The sequence below is a fragment of the Onychomys torridus genome, chromosome 18, assembly GCF_903995425.1.
Source record: "Onychomys torridus chromosome 18, mOncTor1.1, whole genome shotgun sequence".
In the NCBI taxonomy this organism is placed as follows: domain Eukaryota; kingdom Metazoa; phylum Chordata; class Mammalia; order Rodentia; family Cricetidae; genus Onychomys; species Onychomys torridus.
In genome coordinates, this window is record NC_050460.1 from 31,917,357 (window position 1) to 31,937,241 (window position 19,885).

At 44.5% G+C, this 19,885-nt stretch overlaps 1 protein-coding gene across 1 annotated transcript in view; it reads left to right on the forward strand.

Moving 5' to 3' along the window:
- Positions 1–19,885, forward strand: part of Vwa3b (von Willebrand factor A domain containing 3B) — a 103,529-nt gene that overhangs the window by 18,171 nt on the left and 65,473 nt on the right. Inside the window, exons 2-5 of the mRNA XM_036167150.1 lie at positions 1,505–1,695; positions 10,278–10,432; positions 15,752–15,890; positions 17,080–17,211. Coding sequence (XP_036023043.1) covers positions 1,505–1,695; positions 10,278–10,432; positions 15,752–15,890; positions 17,080–17,211 — 617 coding nt within the window. The remainder of the gene's footprint in view (positions 1–1,504; positions 1,696–10,277; positions 10,433–15,751; positions 15,891–17,079; positions 17,212–19,885) is intronic.

Here is a 19,885-nt window from a genome sequence, read left to right on the forward strand (position 1 = left end):
GTGGGGCAGTGCCACCACCTGGGCAGATGGGCCTGGGTTGTCTATGAAAGCAAGGTGAGTGAGTCTTGGAAGCAACATTCCTCTGTGGCCTCTTCTTCAGTTCCTGCCTGGGGTTCCTGCCTTGGCTTCTCTAGATGACGGACTAGAAACGGTAAGCAGAAATTAACCCTTCCTGTTAGTTCAGTGTTTGTCACAAAAGAGCACAAATCCCAGGAGCAGCTTTTAATGACTTTCAGGCTCTGAGGACTGAACCCAATTAAAAATAAAAAAAAAAATTATCAAAAATATTTTTTGAAAAAGCCACTGTACCAGCAATGTGCAGGGTTTTGTCACTGTTCCTTAAACAGTACAGTATGGCAACTGTTTACAAGCATTGCCTGGTGTCAGGTGTTATGGGTGATCTAGAGATGATCTGAAGTGGACAGGAGCAAGTGTGTAGGTTTTGTGTAAACGCTATATCATCACAAGGCATTGGAGCAGCCTCTGATCGAGGTACTCACATTGGGGTCAGTCCTTGAACCAGTCCTTCCTGGGTGCGGGACACAGTGGTACTGATAGCCTCTGGAAGACACCAGAGGAGAATATGCCTAAAGCTGGTGGATAGCTAGCCTTCTGGGCTATAACCTGTGAGATGTGACGATACGATACGAGACATTCTAGATGGCTGCATGGACCTCCTTCTTTTAACCCCTTTTGCAGAGCACATTCATGTGACTGAGACACAACTGATTTGAAATTTTGGCTTCCATCTCAGACCTTCCGACTCGCATGCATGCTGCTGGAGTTTAGAAACCACTGATGTTGAGAACTGCCTATTAGAAAACATACTCACCTGGGCCCTGTTGCCACGTTGGGGACCAATATCTACCACATAAACTTTTGGATCCACTCTCAAAACATTTCTAAATCATATCACTAGTTTTATGTGAGTTATACCTAAGCCATGAATTGGGTCTATAGAAATCAGGCATTAGAAGTCCTTGGATTAGTTAACAGTGTGTCAAAAGAAAAGCCCACCCTTCTCCCATACTGAATAGAATGAATGCATTATGCCAATGGCCTAGCAGCATAGAATGCATTTCCAATAAATATAAAATCAGAATCTCAAGTAGACCAAGCAGATACCATCTTCTATCTGCAGGTGAAGATATTTGCTTGACTTCAGAATGGCCAAATGGGTGGTGAATCACATTTGAGCCACTTGCCTAAGATAGTAGATGGCACAGCCTGGACTTGAACCCAGAGTTTCTGACCCTGTATTTGGTGCTTTCTTGACACATGACCCTGGTCTCTCAGCCAGAGCCATTCTGGTATAAGGCCAGTCCATATACATAGAGGAGGAAATGAGGTGAAAAAATACAAGTCCTGCTACAGTATACTTCCTGAAGAGATACATGGGCTCTATGGTCTGGCAGCAGGAATGTTCCAGACTGGTAAATATGAGGTTGGGAGTGTTGGAGGAACTGGTCATGCAATATGAGTAGCTGGTGAACTATGATTCCAGGATCAACATCTCTTGAGAGTAAGGAAAACAGAGAAGACACATGGGATTCTCAGAAGTGGCTCCAGAAATATGGCTTGAAGGCTCAGAAGCTGACCTTTTATGATGTCCTTGCTGACTGCTCCTTCCGCCATGCTGATGGAGTTGTTGATATAAAAGGCAAGCCAGAAGATGAGTCTCTGCAGACCAGCGCGGTAGGTGAAAGCTGCCGGGGCTGTGGGTCTTCTCTTGTTGCCTGGGGGCAAGGTGTGTGTGAAGCCTTCCTTGGATCAGATGCCAAGGGAAAGGCCATATTGAAAGGTGGCTGGGGAGGGAGTCATCTAGGGTTTCCATGAGACAGATGTCCCTTCACTTTCCACCTTCTCTAAATGGTTTCCATGTGAGTCGTCAAGGCCTGGGCATGGCTTCTGCATGTCCTAGTCTGTTTTGAGTGGCCAAATGATTTGGGACACAAGAATCTCTAATAGAAATGGGCTAAATATAAGAGTAAGAGCTAGACAAGGGTAGGCATGAGCTAATGGCCAAGCAATTTAAATAATATAAATGTCCGTGTGTTTATTTTATAAGTGGGTTGTTGGACTAACAGGGCTGGAGAGAAGGTCTCCAGCTACAGGTACCCATGAGAGTCATCAAGGCCTGGGCATGGCTTCTGTGTATCTTAGTTTGTTTTTAGTGGCCAAAACAGAATGCCTGATGCTAGATGATTTATGAAGGAAAGCTTATATTTAGTTCACATGTGTGGAGCCCTATTACCAGGTAGACACCATCTATTTAGCCCCTGATGCAGTCCCCTAGCTCCTAGCTCTGTCACAGAAAAGCGGAAAGAGGAACAGTCATGGGCAGAAGGCTGATGTGCTGATGATGTCATCATGTGGTAACCTGAGCGCTCACAGCATTACTTCCTGTCAGCAGCAGCATCTTCTAGCAGACCTTACCTCTTAGGGCTTCCCCACCTCCCATCACTTCCACACAGGAGCCCTACACCACAGACACTTTGGGAGACACACTCAAGTTTTTGAGCTATAGCAGCAGATATAAGTGAATTATACCCAAGCCACCAGCTGGGCCAATAGAAGTTCAAGTCTTATAAGTGCCTGGATTGTTCAATATTATGTCAGATGAGAGGCTCCTTGTTCCCCCATGTTGAGTGGAAGGGAGAAACAGCTGGTGAGTGTGTAAAGTACCAGGCATCTCTGTGGTCCTCTTGAATTTCAAGCATCTTGAAGGTGCTTTACTCCAGTGAGCACCTGCCAGTATATAGTGGATTTCCAGTAAACATAAAATCAGATTCTCCAAAGACTCATAGCACCAGATGAGTATGTTTCAAGCTCTGAAAGATCTAATTCCATTATACCAAATGAGGTCCCTGGGGATGCAGCTTCTCACAGTGTCTGACTCTGGCTCCCAAAGACCAAATTATTCTCAGTATGAATGATTTCTAAACTCTCACATTATGCATTTGAGTCATTAGGTCTGAGTCGGGGACAGGGTTTTACATTACTTATGTCCTAGCTGGCCCATTTTGTGTTACTATAGCAAAATATCTGAGGCTGGGAAATTTACAAAGAAAAGATGTTTATTTAGCTCACAGTTCTAGAGGTCAAAGAGTATGGCGTAGCATCTGCTCAGTTCCTGGTGCAGACCTCATGCTGTGTCAACTCACTGTGGAAAAGAAGGAAAGCAGGCATAGGGAGCAGAGCTCAGAGAGAAGGCAGGGGTCGGGAGAAGAGAGAAGCAGGAGGTAGGTGTGATCAGCAATGGCTGATGTTGGTTTTCAACTTCATTTAGAATCACCGAGGAGAAAAAGCTTTGGGCATATTTATAAGGGAGTTCCTAGAGTGGGTTAGGAGAGGTAGGAAAACCTACCCTACAAGTGAAGCACCAGTCCACAGCTTGGGGTTCTAGACTGAGTAAAAAGGAGAAAGTGAGCTGAGCACCAGCATCCGTCTCTCTCTGCTCCCTGACTGCAGATGGGATGTGAGCAGCCGCCTCACACTCCTGCTGCCTCGACCTCACCACCATGATGGACTGTACCCTCAAACCATGGGCCAAAACAAACCCTCCCTCCCTTCCTTCCTTAACTTGGGTTTGTCGGGTATCTTGTGACAGCCACAAGAGAAATAACAGAGACTGGGAGGCTGACCTACTTTGTAACAGTTCACTCTTAAGGTAACTAGTTCTGAGACACCTAACTCATGCCTACAGAAATACTTGAGTGTCTGTTAATCCCCTTTTAAAGGCACCACCTGCCGGCACTACCATGTTGGGGACTAAAGCTCAACATAATGGGGACAAACTGCAGCAAACACCCAGGTGGTGGACCAAGGCCTGCACATTGAGAAATAGTCATGTGCATGTGTAGAGCAGGGACCAAAATACTCAGAATCAGCTGTTGATACGCCCTGAGAGACTAAGCAATGTCACAGTGTTAAGCAGAAAATCAGTGTGTGTGTGTGTGTGTGTGTGTGTGTGTGTGTGTGTGTGTGTTGGAAATGGAGGACATGAGAGGATCAAGGCCCTGCTCAAATACTGTGTCACTTGATATATTTATCCTTGAAAACTGTGATTCAGGATCAAGGCCATTACTGAGAGGCTTGTAGATCCAACAGAGGGGACCTTGCCTGCTCTGATGTGTTGCCACTCTGGCTGACCACCCAGCTCCTTGCCTGCCCCGGCCTCTCCAGTTGGGCTGTTTTCTTCTAGTGGCTCAGTTCAGGCTCCCCCATGTTGTGCTTTTACCTCCTTACCCCTGCATGTTTACAGTGGACCACAGGAGGAAAATATATAAATTGAATTAGAAAAATGCTGCATTGACGAAAAGCTGGCTTCCTGGCGTATCCTAGGAAGCAGAGTAATTGCCGCAGCACAGGGGAAATCTCATTAGTGGCTTTCCTCCCGAGCACAGTTTTCTAGCTTTGAAGACATCATTCAGTCATGTTCAGGAAGTCATCCGTAACTAAATTTGCACTCAGAAAATATTCAGTCCCGGGTATTTAAAAGCATTAAAATCCTTGCTGATTTTGACATAGCCCACTGTGGCAATATGGCAGGCCCTGGGCCAGCTCTAATGCTGAACTTTCCATTCCTTCTTATCAGTCTCAAGGAAAATTTAAGGGCCAGATTGAAGAATATGGCTTATAAATAGGGGGCTTTGCTCATATTTCCTATGTTAATGCATAATGACACGGTGAGGTTGAGAATTATGCTAACTCTTCTCTTCCATAGATAGTGGAGGAAAAACATTGTTTCTTCATATTTTCAGACCATGGTTCCCAAATTGGGTTACTCCTAAGGTTGTGCCATGTATTTAGTAGGGAGACACTGTGGATGTAAAATGGGTAGATCCTTTAGGGTTCCCTGGTAGCTAGGGGGTAAATCCCCTGTAAGATTATCTATATAAGCACTGGTTTAGATGTGGTATAGTTCTGCACATCTGAGAAGTTAACGACTAGGAAGATCTCGCTGTGTAGGGTTTCCAAGATGGATGAAGAGGCGGGGATCATTTCACTGCCTGTAGCTTCCTCCTTTATATCTTTAAACTGGGCATTGTGAGGTACAACCTGAGCACAGAGCCTAGCAGGTAGGAGATGCCCTGTAGAGGTGGTCTTTTCTCTCTCACAGACATTGATGTTAGAGGTAGAGAATCAGCCCTGGGAATGCTCTGTGCTCTGTTTCATCAAGATACCTTAGGAAGCAGCTAGAGGAGAAAAAAGCCAATGGGTCCAAGAGAGAGCCCAGCCTCTGCTGCAGAGGATAAGGATTCAAGGGTCACAGCGGGCAGGAACCGGGAAGGTCAGTGATGAGGACAGGGTTTATCAGTTAGTCAGTGCTCTCAGTTTTACACTGGAGAGGGATGAAGTTGCCGGGCCTCCCAGCTGGTAGGAGATCCTCTTGTGGCAGGTGGGGGCCGGTGGGAATGGGATCATCTGGGCTGCCATGTTGCCATCTCTTTCTGTGAGCCTGCCTCCACACACATGGCTTCATGGCTTGCTGTTGCTTCACTTGGCTGTGCTTCAGATTTCTAGGGAAATGACATCATGGGACTGAGAGATAGGCAGGGAGGAAGCTTTTGTGTGACAGCCCCAGGGATGTGGTTGAGAAGGAGAGGGAAGGCACTGTGGTAGAGGACAACTCCCTTCGCCACTCCCCTCGGCAGGCAGCCTGTCCCTGATAAACCCTGTCCTCACCACTGACCTTCCCGGTTCCTGTCTCGCTGTGACCCTTGAATCCTTATCCTCCGCAGCAGAGGTGGGGCTCTCTCTTGGACCCATTGGCTTTTTCTCCTCTGGCTGCTTCCTGACTATTCTGACTCTGTCATCAGACTGTCGCAGTCTCTCCTTGGAGCTGTGCTGAGCCCACCTCACCGGCTCTTGTTCTTGAAGATGAGTTTCTCCCTTGCCACGACTGACCCCAAGCTCTGCTTTCACTCTTCAGGATGTCTGTCCCGTATGGATGACCCTTCTGACTCTCTGATCTTTCATTTCTTTTCTTTTCTTTCCTTTTATTTTTTTTTTTATTATATTTGTGTTTTAATTTTACACATCAGCCATGGGTTCCCCTGTCCTCCCCCCTCCCACCCCCACCTCTACCTTCCCTCCATCCCCTCCCCTCCATTCCCATCTCCTCCAGGGCCAAGACTCCCCTGGAGATTCATTTAAACCTGGTGGATTCAGTACAGGCAGATCCAGTCCCCTCCTTCCAGGCTGAGCAAAGTGTCCCTGTGTAAGCCCCAGGTTCCAAACAGCCAGCTCATGTACTAAGGACAGGTCCGGGTTCTTCTGCCTGGATGCCTCCCAAACAGTTCAAGATAATCAACTGTCTCACTTATACAGAGGGCCTGATCCAGCTGGGGACTCCATAGCCTTTGGTTCATAATTCACGTGCTTCCATTTGTTTGGCTATTTGTCCCTGTGCTTTTTGCAATCTTGTTCTCAACAATTCACACTCTTACAGTCCCTCCTCTTTTTCAACAACTGGACTCCTGGAGCTCCACCTGGGGCCTGGCCGAGGATCTCTGCATCCACTTTCATCAGTTATTGGATGAGAGTTCCAGCACGACTGTTAGGGTGTTTGGCCATCTGATCACCAGACTAGGTCAGATGGGGCTTTCTCTCGACCATTGCCAGCAGTCTACAGACGATGTATCATTGTGGATTTCTGGGGACCTCTCCAGCACTCTGCCTATTCCTGTTCTCATGTGGTCATCATTTATCATGGCCTGTTATTCCTTGTTCTCCCTTTCTGTTCTTGATCCAGCTGGGATCTCCTGCTCCCCTAAGCTTTCTTTCCCTCAAACCTTGCCCTTCATTACTCCCACTGTTGGAAGAACTCAAGAAATTAGACATCAAAATGCCCAACAGTCCAATTAAGAAATGGGTTATAGAACTAAACAGAGAATTCTCAACAGAGGAATTTCAAATGGCTGAAAGACATTTAAGGAATTGCTCAACATCCCTAATTATCCGGGAAATGCAAATCAAAACGATTCTGAGATACCACCTTACACCTGTCAGAATGGCTAAGATCAAAAACACAGAAAACAGCTTATGCTGGAGAGGATGTGGAGCAAGGGGAACTCTCCTCTACTGCTGGTGGGAATGCAAGCTTGTACAGCCACTTTGGAAATCAATATGGCGCCTCCTTAGAAAATTGGGAATCAATCTCCCCCAAGACCCAGCTGTAGCACTCTTGGGCATATACCCAAGGAATGCTCAATCATACCACAAGGGCATTTGCTCAGCTATGTTCATATCAGCATTGTTTGTAATAGCCAGAACCTGGAAACAACCTAGATGCCCTTCAACTGAAGAATGGATAAAGAAAATATGGTACATATACACAATGGAGTACTACTCAGCAGAGAAAAACAATGACATCATGAGGTTTGCAGGCAAATGGATGAAAATCATCCTGAGTGAGGTAACCCAGACTCAGAAGGACAAACATGGTATGTACTCACTCATAGGAGGATACTAGATGTAAAACAAAGATGACTAGACTGCTACACAACTCCAGGGAGGCTACCTAGAAAACGGGACCCTAGGAAAGACCCAAGGATCACCCAATGACAGAGAAATGGATGAGATCTACAGGAACAACCTGGACGACAGTGGGATCTTTCATTTCTTTATCCCCTCTTTTAATGACCTCCTCCTCCTCCACCCCATCACTCCCCTCCCTCCCGGAGGTGTGCCCTTGACCTTGTTATTAGGAAGAACTGCAAACGTAGCCCACACAATCCATTCTAACTAAACCACTTTCAAAGGCGTTCCCTCTGTGGCGTGCCTGCCACCACTCTGTCGGCCCCAGAGGGGTCTGCAGTGATTATTCCTGCCACCCTTCCAGTGTCTCTGTGTCTGCCCCTCGCACACAGCCTTATAACTTGTTCCCATCTTAGAGTAGTTCAGGTAGCCAGCACAATCAATCCCACAGCTATTTAAACCCAACTGGGTGCCATTTCTTGCGAATGGCAGCTGACTGTGCTAGAGAAATCTGGAGGCAAGCACTCAGCCGTGAGGCCCAATTTCACTTTGGATTAAGGCTTCTGTCCCCAGGAAGAATTGACCTTGCTCCTATGGAACACTCTCCATGTATGGATTCATCTTTCATTCATTCATTCATTCATTCATTCATTCATTCATTTTCCTCCTTTTACTTTATACCCTCAGTGTTGCCCTTCTAGACTTTCCATCAGCTTATACGCATGCCTTTTAGGAGTGTGTGTGTGTGTGTGTGTGTGTGTGTGAGAGAGAGAGAGAGAGAGAGAGAGAGAGAGAGAGAGAGAGAGAGAGAGAGATGTATGGGTATGTTGTGAGCAAATGCATGCATGTATGTGGTGTGGCAGGGGTGGGGCGAGTCAAAGGTCAATGGCATGTGCTGTTCTCCATCTTATTTCTTCTTTTGAGAAATGGTCTCTTACTGGACCAAAAGCTCATTGATTGGGCTAGACTGGCTGGCCAGGGTCTGTCTCTGTCACTCTATGCCAGCCAGCACTGTGGTTCCGTGTATGCTGCCAGGCCCTGCTATTTCCATGAGTGCTGAGGATCTGAACTCAGGTCTTCCTCATCCTGTGCAGGAGGCATGTTCCCCACTGAGCCCTCTCCCCAGGCTCCTGTAGGATATTTGACAGCACGCATGCATTAAATGGCTTTTTCCTGCTGTGCACAGGGCTCCCATCCCCTCAGAGTGACAGCTACCGGTGTTGGCCTTTCCCTGCACCTCATCTGTTTTTCCTTAGAAGTCAACTCTTCCAAGGAATGTGATCCATTCTTTCTCCAGCTCTCCAGTTCCCTTTCTATGTGCTCTAGAATCTACTGATGATGCAAAATCCCCACTTCTCCATGAAAACTGGGATATATGAATTTTTAAATTCAGGGATCAATTCTTTTTTTAAATCTGATTTTATTTTTTTATTAACATTTTCCTCTTTATTTTACATACTGACCACAGTTTCCCTTCCCTCCTCTCTTTCCATTCCCTCTCTGCCCATCCACTCCTCCTCAGTCTCCATTCAGAAGGGGCCAGGCCTCCCATGGGCCTGAACACAGCATGGCGCATCAGGATAAGGTGGGACCGAGCTCCTTCCCCTTTAGAAAGGATGGGCTAGGTATCCAGCATAGGGAACAGGTTCTCAGGGATCAATTCTTATTCTCTAACTCCTTCCTCCTCTCCCTTCCCCTCCCCTCCCTTCCCCTCCCCTCCCCTCTCTTCCCTCTCCTTGCAGGAATCACTGGCTTCTCCAAGCACCAAATGGGATCACATGTGTACTTCTGCCCTTGTCCATGATCTCTATCACAGGGCTGTCTATGGAGCAGGCACCAGAACATGCCTGTTGAATTTAGAAGCAAATGGTCTCCCTATGGAGATGCGTGCTAAGAGGCGTACAAATAAAGTAGAGATGAGGGCGCTACCTGGCTATTTTTCCTTACATGGTTTCTGAGTGGCTGTTTCATTATCATTTTAGCCCCAAAGCGCAAGCCCTGGGACTCCCCACAGAACAGGCTCACCCACATCCCCACACTCCAGTTAGAGGGGCAGGCCCAGGTAGAGGGCCATGGTGAATGGCAGAGAAAGATTTCATCAACGTGGCTTCTGGTCACATTGCAAAGTACAGACAAAGGAGTTCGTGGACCCCAAAGTCTGTCTTTGGGGTACCGAATTGAACTGAAGGCTTCATGCGGGAAGAACAGGGGCAGAAGGGAAGGGTTTCACACTTCAGCGGTCCCAGGCAAGCTTCATCTAGTTGATCTTGTCTCAGTTCTGGATCTGTGAGGTTTGAAGTTGTTACTGTCCTCGTTGAGAGGAGTGGTCTGGTTCCTGTAAGATGGTTACTGCTACTGTGGGGTGGGGCATCTCATTATAGAGTCATGTGTCTCTGAGGCTCTGCTGTTCCTGGAATCCAGATAATTGCAGGGTTACCGTACACCTTCAGGCAGCCTTTTTTTTTTTTTTCCGGGTTATTGTGTTCCGGGCGCGGATCTGGAACAGGACAGTGCACAGTAAGAGGTTTCAGTCGCTCCTAGTCCTGATTCTTGCAGAAAGGTGCAATGTTAGCCATTATTATGTGATACTCAGGCACTCCTTCGGATATTAGCATGTCAATGTGCAGATTCACCAGGTGATAGAATCAGAGACAGATACAAAATGGAGGCAGAGATGACCCGATTTTATTCTGTTTTGCGTTATTTTGGGGGCCATATGAGGAGTCATGTTTTTATTCTTATTCTTATTTGTTTCTAAGAACCTGCTCTAGCCCATGACTTTGTCCTTTCCTTAGGATACCAATAGGAAGACAGTTCATGCCAAATACTGCAGCCGATTCATCCATGTCCCCTGGAAGGATGGGACCTTGGTCCACGTCAACATTACCAAGGAGAAGTGCAAATGGTACAGTGAGAGAGTTCACATAGCCCTGGCCAGGATCCAGAGGAGGTTGGTATGCTTGTATGTGGTCACTAGCGATCTAGTCTCTTGTGAAATACTGTATGAGCTCAGTGAAGTGAAGTGGCCAACATTGTCAAAGTTTCCATCTGATAGATTATTGATGATGACATTATTAACCAAAGGGAAATACCAGTACTCAGATTTCATCAGAAACAGAACAGGGAGGTGTTATTGTGTATGCTTGGTGTGCATGCGTGCATGCGTGGTGTGCATAGTGGTGTGCATGCATGTGGAAAGGGGACAGAGGTTGGTGTCTAATATCTTCCTCAATTGCTTTCCATCTTAATAGTTAAGACAAGGTCTCCCATAGAACCTGGAGCTCAGTGATTAGTTAGACTGGCTGGCTGATGTTCTCCAGAGAGCGACTTGTCTCTGTCTCCTCAGAACTGGGATTACAGACACGCTTCACTACATCTGGCTTTTATGTAGGTGCTGGGGATTGGAGCTGAGGTCCTCACACTTTTGTGACAGGCACTTTATAAATGGAACCTCAGCTTCCAAAGGAGCAATTTTGAAGTAAGGGCTATTAGGGGATTAAGGGATACTTTTCTGTCTGTGCTTTGGAGGGTTTTGTGGGCCATGGGTATACTGCAGACTATATTGCACCTCTGCTCTCTTACAGAACATTTCATCTCAAGGCAACTCTTATGTAGCTGTGACATATTGGAAAATAATCAGATGATATATATATATATATTAGAAAACAATGAGAATACACAATCTCCTATCTGTCTTTATCCTGCTGTATTCTTACAATCTGCTATGCTCTTGAGTATGATGTACTGATACCATGACTTCAGGGTTGACTCCATGTGGATAGTTTAAATTAACACCCTCAGATTTCAAATGTCAGGAGACAGCTTTAGACCATGGAGATGAAATTCATTTAGGGGTATCAGCCTGAGGTCTCAGTGAACTGGAAAAATAAGAAATTAAAAAACGATGAAAATCCCAGCTGTTTGGCCCTGGGCAAGTTAGTTAATGTCCTGGGCAAGTTAGTTAATGTCTTTTTGCATCTGTTTCCTTGATTATGAAGTGGGGATAGTGATGACATTTGTAAATCTGCTCTGTGGATTATGCCAGATGCTGACTCTAATGGGTTTAAGCCAGTGGCAGCCTTGTACAGTCATTTGAAAATGAATGTCCCTTCCGTCCTCATGCCGTTTATATTACAAAGCCATATGAGCAGATTCCCAACTGCCCAGTATTTATAGCCAGAGCCCCAGCATTTCAAAAGCCACATAGTGATGGGTTACTCACAGAAAGCTGTCCCTGTGTCCAGAGTCTCCCTGCTGTGGCCTCAGAGCTGACTGGTTTGTGTTTCCAGTTTTGCAGGGGACACGCTGCTTGCAGCGCACTCCCCCATCTGGGCCCCTTTGTCCCTTGCCTTCCTGGCGTCAAGAATGGGAAGAAGCTCTTCTTCTCTATTTTCTGCAGAACTCTGAGAATTGGCACCATCTCTACCTTATATGTTTGGCAGAATTCACCAGTAACACCATTGAAGCCTGGAGTTTTCTTCTCCGTGGAAAGGTTTTAGGGCATAGAACTTGGAAAGCATTAACTTTTCTTGGAAAGTGTACTATATATGTCAGTTACATTTATACATTTCATTTTGTTGGAAGTGTTGTGCTAGTCGTCCATACTTAATGATTTTCTCTTTAGTTGTTCTTTAAACTATCGAGAAAATTGTCGAAATCACTGAGTCACTTCTGTGTGGTTCTTTCAGATCTATCAGCTTTTCCTTAAGACTTTGAAACTCTGTTAGTTGGTGCTTATATGTTGCAGACTGTTGTATCCACTTGGTGGATCAGCTCCTTTATCATATAAATGCCCTGTTCAGCTCTGCTGAAATTCCTTATTAGGAAATGTACTTAATCCGATAGCTGAATAGTTAGTAACTCAGAATAGTTAGTTACTCTAGCTTAACAATGATTATGGTCTTCATGGTTTATCTCTTCCCATCCTTTTCTCTTTGCTTATCTCTGGCTTGTAATTAACTGGGCTTCTTGGAGACAATGATTGTAGTGTTGTTATGATTCATATTTATTAACGTGGCTAGATTTAGATCTGAGATCTTGTAAATTTTTTCCATCTGCCTTGTCTCCCTTTTGTTCACTTCTTAGCTTTTGTGTTATCTTTTTATGAATCCCCTTGGTCTCCATGGTTGTCATATTAACCCTGCCTGTCAAAGTTTTGTCTTGATGTGTGTGACTAGTTGACATTTGTGCTGTACATGTTAACCTCCCAGTTTGCCTTCAGACAAGATCATACCTCTTAGTGTATAAGAATATACAATGTCCACCCCCTTTGTCTTTTCCAGTTACCATGGACTTCATATGTGCTGCTTTTATGAGCCCAACAAGGCAATACAAAGAGTCTAATGTCCTAATCTCATGATGAAGAGTTAGAACATGTTGTATTTGTTTCTGCTTGTTTCTATTACTCTTTACTCCTTTATATAAATCCGGACTGCCACTGGACTTTCTTTCATTTCTGCCTGAAAAGCTTTGCAGTATCTGCTGTGGTTCAAGTCTGTTAGTGATGAATTGTATTAGCACTGTTAGAGTGAACACCCCTTTAATTTACCACCCCCTTCTTTACAAGATTTTTTTGCTAAGTATAGAATTCTAGTTTGAAATTTTTATTGTTTCTTTTTAAAATCTTCCGTGTATTCTTGCCTGTATGGTTTATGATAAAAAGATTTTTATTCATAGACTCTGAATGCACTGTGAATTTCCCTGCCTCTGGCTGCCTTTAATCACTGGGTTTCCTCAAATTCATGATATACTTTGCTGTGGTTTCTTCTCTTCTTTTCTGTTGGGTTCTTTGACCTCCTTGAATCTGTAGGGCACACTGCATCCATCAAAATAGAAATGTTTTTGAATATCTTTTCTATTTCTCCCTTCCCTGTCTGCTGTAGAGTCTACAGACACACTTCTTGTATGTTACACAATTTGGTCTTTCAGATTTTCTGTTTCACTTTGAATTGTTTCTTACTGCTATGCCTAAAAAAAAAAATCCCCGATCTTTTCTTTTGCTGTCTCGCTTACTATTAATGCTATATAATTTACTTTTCACCTCAGATGCTTCCCTCTAGGAGTCCTGTTAAGGGTCTTTTAAATTTTATCATTTATTATCGTTTGTATTTATACTTGAGAATTCCATTACATATATGTAATGAAATAGAAATTTCCTCCTCCAATACCACCCACAACCCCTAACATATCCCTGCTCCAATTTTATGTCATTGTCTTCCCCTCCTCCTCCTCCCCCTCCTCCTCCTCCTCTTCTTCTTCTTCTTCTAACTACTAAGTCCCGTTAGTGCTGCCCATATGTGAATGGGTATGGGGCTGTCCATTGGAGCATGGGAAACCTGTCTTTGAGAGGACGCTCCAAAAAGAAGGTGTTCCCTACCCCTGCCCTGCAGCTATCCTCTGCGGATAGTTCCTCAGTAAGTGCTCTCCTGGGGCCTGGAGAGTGCTTCCCCCATCTATGCTGGGATGCTGACTGACTTGGTTTTATACAGATCTTGTACAGGTAACCACAGCTGCTTTGAGTTCATGAGTTTGACACCACGTCCCATCTGGGACTCCTGCATTTCACATGCCCTCCTCCATTCTCTGTCTCTTACATTCTTTCCACTTCCTCTTCTGCAATGTTTAGGATCTTTTTTTATGCCTTCTGTTTCTCTTCTGGTTCTGTTCTGGGACATGTGAAACACATTGGTAGTGACCATGTAACACCCTTTTCTTTTCTGATCATTCTAACATCTGGGTTGCTTGGGGCTCTATTTCTGTTGATCAGGTTTTTTACTGATTGTGGATATTCTCCTCCTTCCCGGTACACCCGAGAGTCATTTTCTAGTTTTTTTTTCTGGATTCCAGACATTTTGAATTTTTATGTTGTTGGATGCTAGCCTTTACTGCATTTTTATATATATTTTGTAATAGTGTTAAGTGGCTTAGATCCAGTTTGAGTCAAAGTCGTATTTTTAAGTTACACGAGCTCAAGTCCACATAGTCTTTACCCTAGGGCTGCTTTGTTTTACTAGTAAGGTGACACCATTGTGAAGATTCCCCTTGACACTTAGCTCTGACGGCTGGGAAAATGAACTACTATTCTTAGTGTGTAAGCTCCAGTGAGCTTTGGATGATTTTTCTCCTTGGCTTCTGTAATTTCTTCACACACATCATGCCCTGATCACCACTTAACCCAAATCCCCAGGTTACCCTGCAGATATCTGGATTAGGAATCTCCCACCTCCTGCTCCGTAGCCTTCACGGTCTCTCTGCCTTTCTAGACAGTAACTGCCATTTGGCATTTTGCCCTGCAAATTCCAGTTGCCAAGACTTGCTGACCCCCACTCACTAAGACATTTTCTCTGTCCTCTTCACCCAACCCGCGCTGCGATGCTTTTCTGAGTACTGAGTACAGCAGCAGCCCTGTGCGCACAACCACCTAGCACCGAGTTGTTTCAGAACCCTATAGGCTTCCTCTGTCCTGCCCACACACCCTATAAAGGCTTCTGGAGGGAGCTGCACTCAGGACCTCTGAAGTCACAGCTGAGAACCTCCACACAGTAGTGAACTAGAAGTAATTTGTTCATGGCTTTCTAAATATATATATATATATATATATATATATATATTTGAGAAAATTTTTTATTCATTTTGCATGCCAACCACAAATCCCCCTCTCATCCCTCCTCCTGCTCCTCCCCCCAGCCTCTCCCCCCCCCCCACCCCCCCCCCCGCTTATGGCTTTCTTTACATCTATTTTTCCACTGTATTGGTTTCCTTTGGTTTTTGTTCTGCTCGAATTGGTGGAGAGTGGAGGGGCCCGATAAGAGGGCTAGTCAAAATGTAAAAATTTTCTTTTAAAAAAGATTTCTTATGTGTGTGTGTGTGTGTGTGTGTGTGTGTGTGTGTGTGTTTGCATGTGTGCACATGAGAGCGCCTTCAAAAGCCAGAAGAGGGTGTTGGGTCCCCCTGAGATGGAGTTATGGGTAGTTGTAAAGTGCCTAATGTGGGTGCTGGGAGCTGAATTTGAGTCCTCTGTAAGAGGTGCAAGCCATCCTAAGTGTTGAACCATTTCTCCAGCCTCAAATGTAGTTTTTTTTCTATAAAAAACCAATAGACAACAACAACAAAATAACAGAAAAAAAAAAGACCCTGGAAGTAAAGAATCCATTCACCAAAGATCAGACATAAACAGTGTAGCAGAGCTCTGGTTCTGTAGCTCTGGTCCTGATGAAGAGGACCTTGTTGTCCATAGACTCCATTTACTTGGATACTCTTTCCTGTCTAGGATTAAGTGGCTACAAGATGGGAGTCGAGTCCTCTTTGGAAAAGTGAGTGGAGATTTTATCTATGTCCTCATTGACACGTCACACTCAATGAAGAGCAAACTGGACCTGGTGAAGGATAAGATCATTCGGCTCATACAGGTGAGGTGGGACAGTCAGGTTCGTGTGCGTGGGCTGGTGTCTCATGAACACACCTCCAACAGTCATTGTCTGTAGTGGCTCTGGGCAGTGGACAGGACCACACTGCACTGAAGGGTCCCTGAGAAAGACAGTCCAGAAATGCTCCCCTGCCATTCTAGAACTCTCCGTGCTCCCTGGCAATCAGACCTGTCCTCCGTTGGGTCCTTTGGTCACCATCACCCCTGGGTCACTGAGGTGTGTGTCAATACTATCTGCCTGAAGTTATGTCTCACCGATGATACACAGAACTCTCTATTGTTTCCCAGATGTTTATTACCCTGAATTTTTAATTTAATTACCTATGTCTGTTAGGGAAACTGTATGAACTGGCCTCAAAGTTGCAGATGGGTAGTGGGTAGGCCTGTGATGGAGACCGTTTCTGTCCCATTCACCTGGGCTGCCTCTGAATCATTTTCTTGGTAGCAGGTTGCCTTCTAAATCCAGTCCCCATACCTGTAACCATATTGTCATGAGTCTGTTGTGCTAAGAATAGAGACTATTTAAGAAATACAAAATAGAGCGTGTAACCGGCTTCCCCGGGGTGGGGGTGGATGGCAGGGCAGGGGACATGAAGGCTGACGGAAGGCAAGTGAATAGGTCTCTACCAAATAATAGCCTTTCCCAAGAGGTGGTAGCCAAAATGATGACATTTTGAATTTTCTTTCTTTAAGCATTTAACATGCTTATTTAGCATAGCATTAATATCAGTATTTTGTTGTTGTTGTTGTTGTTGTTGTTTTGAGACAAGGTGTCTCTGTGTAGCTTTGTGCCTTTCCTTGAACTCACCCTGTAGCCCAGGCTGGTCTCGAATTCACAGAGATCCGCCTGCCTCTGCCTCCTGAGTGCTGGGATTAAAGGCATGCGCCACCACCGCCCAGTATTAAAGTCAGTATTTAATGTTACAGTACAATATTGCTTACATGACATGTAATAAATACTACCTATACATTCATATGTAACATCTATAGAGGCCAAACATCCAAACTGCATAATTTTGACTCAAATGCTTTTTTGCAGCAGAAACATTTTTTTTCATTTGAACATAATTTTTAGCTAGCTTCTAGAACTAAAAATGGATATTCTAGAGACTCTCTTCATCTTTGTCTACATTTGAGTGGTTTTATGGTTAAATAATAATTGTCTCTTCCAGGAACAGCTGAGATACAAGAGCAAATTCAATTTTGTGACGTTTGATGGTCAGGCAATTGCTTGGCGGGAAAAACTTGCTGAAATCAATGAAGATAATTTGGAACAGGCTGAGTCGTGGATTAGAGACATTAAGGTAAAATGTCTAGTCTGGGAGAAGTCTGAAAATGTCCCGTGTGTACTGAGTTTACTCATAAGATGGAAATTATTGAGAAATGGATTGAGCTCCAAGAAAGGCAGTGTCTATACAAGGGCAATTATTTGGCTACAAAGGTCACATTCATCCAGTCTCATTAGTGAGTATCATAACGTTTAGACAAGCATCTATTTATAGTCTTCATCCCTCGGTATCCATGGGAGATTGATTCCAGGACCTCCCCCACATCCTGTGAGAGCCACAGATGCTCAGATCCCTAATAGAAAATGCTGTGAGATTTGCAGAGAGCCCACACAAACCCACCATGTGCCGAAAATCATCTCTGCACAACTCACAACACTCAGTGCAAGTGACAGGTGTTACACTGTATCATTTAGGGAATAAGAACGGGGGAAGGGGAAGGGAAGAAGCCTGTAGAGGTTCAGAAAACAATCTTTTATGTGTGTATATTTACATATAGTGTGCATATGCATATTAGGTGTGTCTATGCAGATTTATACATGCGAATGCAGGCATACTTGAGCCACAGAGCTTGTGGGTAGACCCGAGAACAGCCTTGTGTGTTGGCCCTCATCTTCTGCCTTGTTTTAGACAAGGCTTCTTTGTTATTTGCTGCTTCTGTCCACCAGGTAACTATTCTGTGAGCTTCTGGGAATTCTCTGCCTTTCATCTCACCATAGGAGCGCTGGGATTACAGACCCACACAATTGCACCCAATTTTGACATGAGTTCTGAGCGTTCAAACTCATATACTCATCATTCACAGAGCAAGGGTTTTACCCATTGAGCCACTTCCCCATCCCCAGACACAATCACTTGAGAGTGCACAAGCATATGTGCATGAGCAAGTGTGTGTGTGTGTGTGTGTGTGTGTGTGTGTGTGTGTGTCCATGCACATGCATGTGTACTCATTCCACAGTTGGCTGGATCTTTGGACAAGGAGAGATGGCTCTCTTTCCAAATCTGTCCTGGGCTCAGGTTACAGCCTCATGATGAAGACAGATTTCAACAGATAATATTTTGGGTGCTCAGGCATTCAGATCTGTCCCATCTGACACTCCATCAGTGTTTCAAAGGCTCAAAGGGGCCACTGCGGCTGTTGTTAACACTGAACTTTGTTCAGAAGCAATGAGCTCCTGGAGACAGCACAGTCTGAGCATCTAAGGCTGAGAGCAAGAAGAGAGAGGAGGAGGAGGAGGATACAGGGAGAGAGTGAAGTCATTTCTCAGGTCTGCATTTTTCTTGGAGATCAGGGAAGCTGTTGTTTCTTGTCACATGGGATACTGGGAAGGATGTTCTTCTTCTAGAATTTTCTTTTGCCTTGAGATTCTCTTAAGTTTGAATGTGCTCCAGAACCATATGGCATTCCAGATATTTGAGAGACACTTAAATATCTGAGAGAGAGCTGTTAAAAAGTTACTTAAAATAGCTCACTGCTTGAGTAGAGTCCTAGATTCACTCAGCAGCCATACCAGACAGTATCTGAGCTCCCAGAATCCTGATTAAAACAGGCCCGGGCAGACCCTGGGATGTCCCCAGTTCTTTTGGGATTGTTTGTAAACTGGGAAAGGAAGGAAGTATGTTGAATAAGAAGAGAATATCTTTAAGTAATTGGATATCTTATCCTGGGATAGAGTGTCAAGGTCATACTCAACTTATTAAGTTTCCAGTATTACCAATGTTCTCTTCTGTTTACATATTACCAGTAAGAGGAACTGTGTTGTTAACAGAGAGCTTCTGTCTAATGAAGTATTATATGTTCTCTCTTATTGGGTGAAAACATCAGTGGGTTCTGCTTTATTCCCATTGGTACTATTAACAGAATGCTAGTTCAGTTTAATCAGAGCCCATGAGATTTTCCACTTAAACATTCCCAACTATAGTATCTCCTTAGTCTCCCCCAATAGGAAAAAGCTTCTTGGTCTTCCTTGGATTTACATGAACTTGACACTTGAAGAACACTGATTGATATTTTCTAGAACATTCTTCAGACCTTTGTTTTTGTTTTGTGACACTGGGAATTGAATCAGAGCTTTGAACATACTAGGCAAGTGGTCTCACTGAGCTTCATCCTTAGCCCTTTAGAATTTTCAGTTTGAGGTTAGGGTTGCTAAGTTGCCTAGGCTGGCCTTGAACTTACAGTCTTCCTGTCTCAGTCTCTTAAGTAGCTGGGATTACAGGTGTGTGCCATCATGCCTGGCTTCTTCTGAGGCAATCTCTTGTTATATAGCCCAGGTTGGCCCAAATCCAGCTTCCCATGAGCCTCCCAAGTGCCAAGATTATAGCAGGCTACATTGACTTTTTAAAATCAGTCACCTTGTTTTCATTAGGTTTCTGTATTGCTGTGCTGTTGAATTTCCATGATTCTGCTCTTGGATCATTTCTTTATTTCTGCTGGCTCTGAGTTGGCATTGCTCTTCCTCTTGAAGTTTCTTTGGTTAATAACAAAGCTTGCCCTTGGAGGCGTTTCCATTGTCCCAGCATAACCTACTAATGGGCACAGATTTCCCCACCAGCAGGGTGGGGGCTGCATTCTATAGATTTAAGTATTTTACTTAATTTTCCATACATTTTTAGTAAGTTTTCCATTTTTCAAACCTAGTATTTGATTTCCAAGTGTTGGGAGATTTTCAAGTTGTCTTTCTGTTATTCA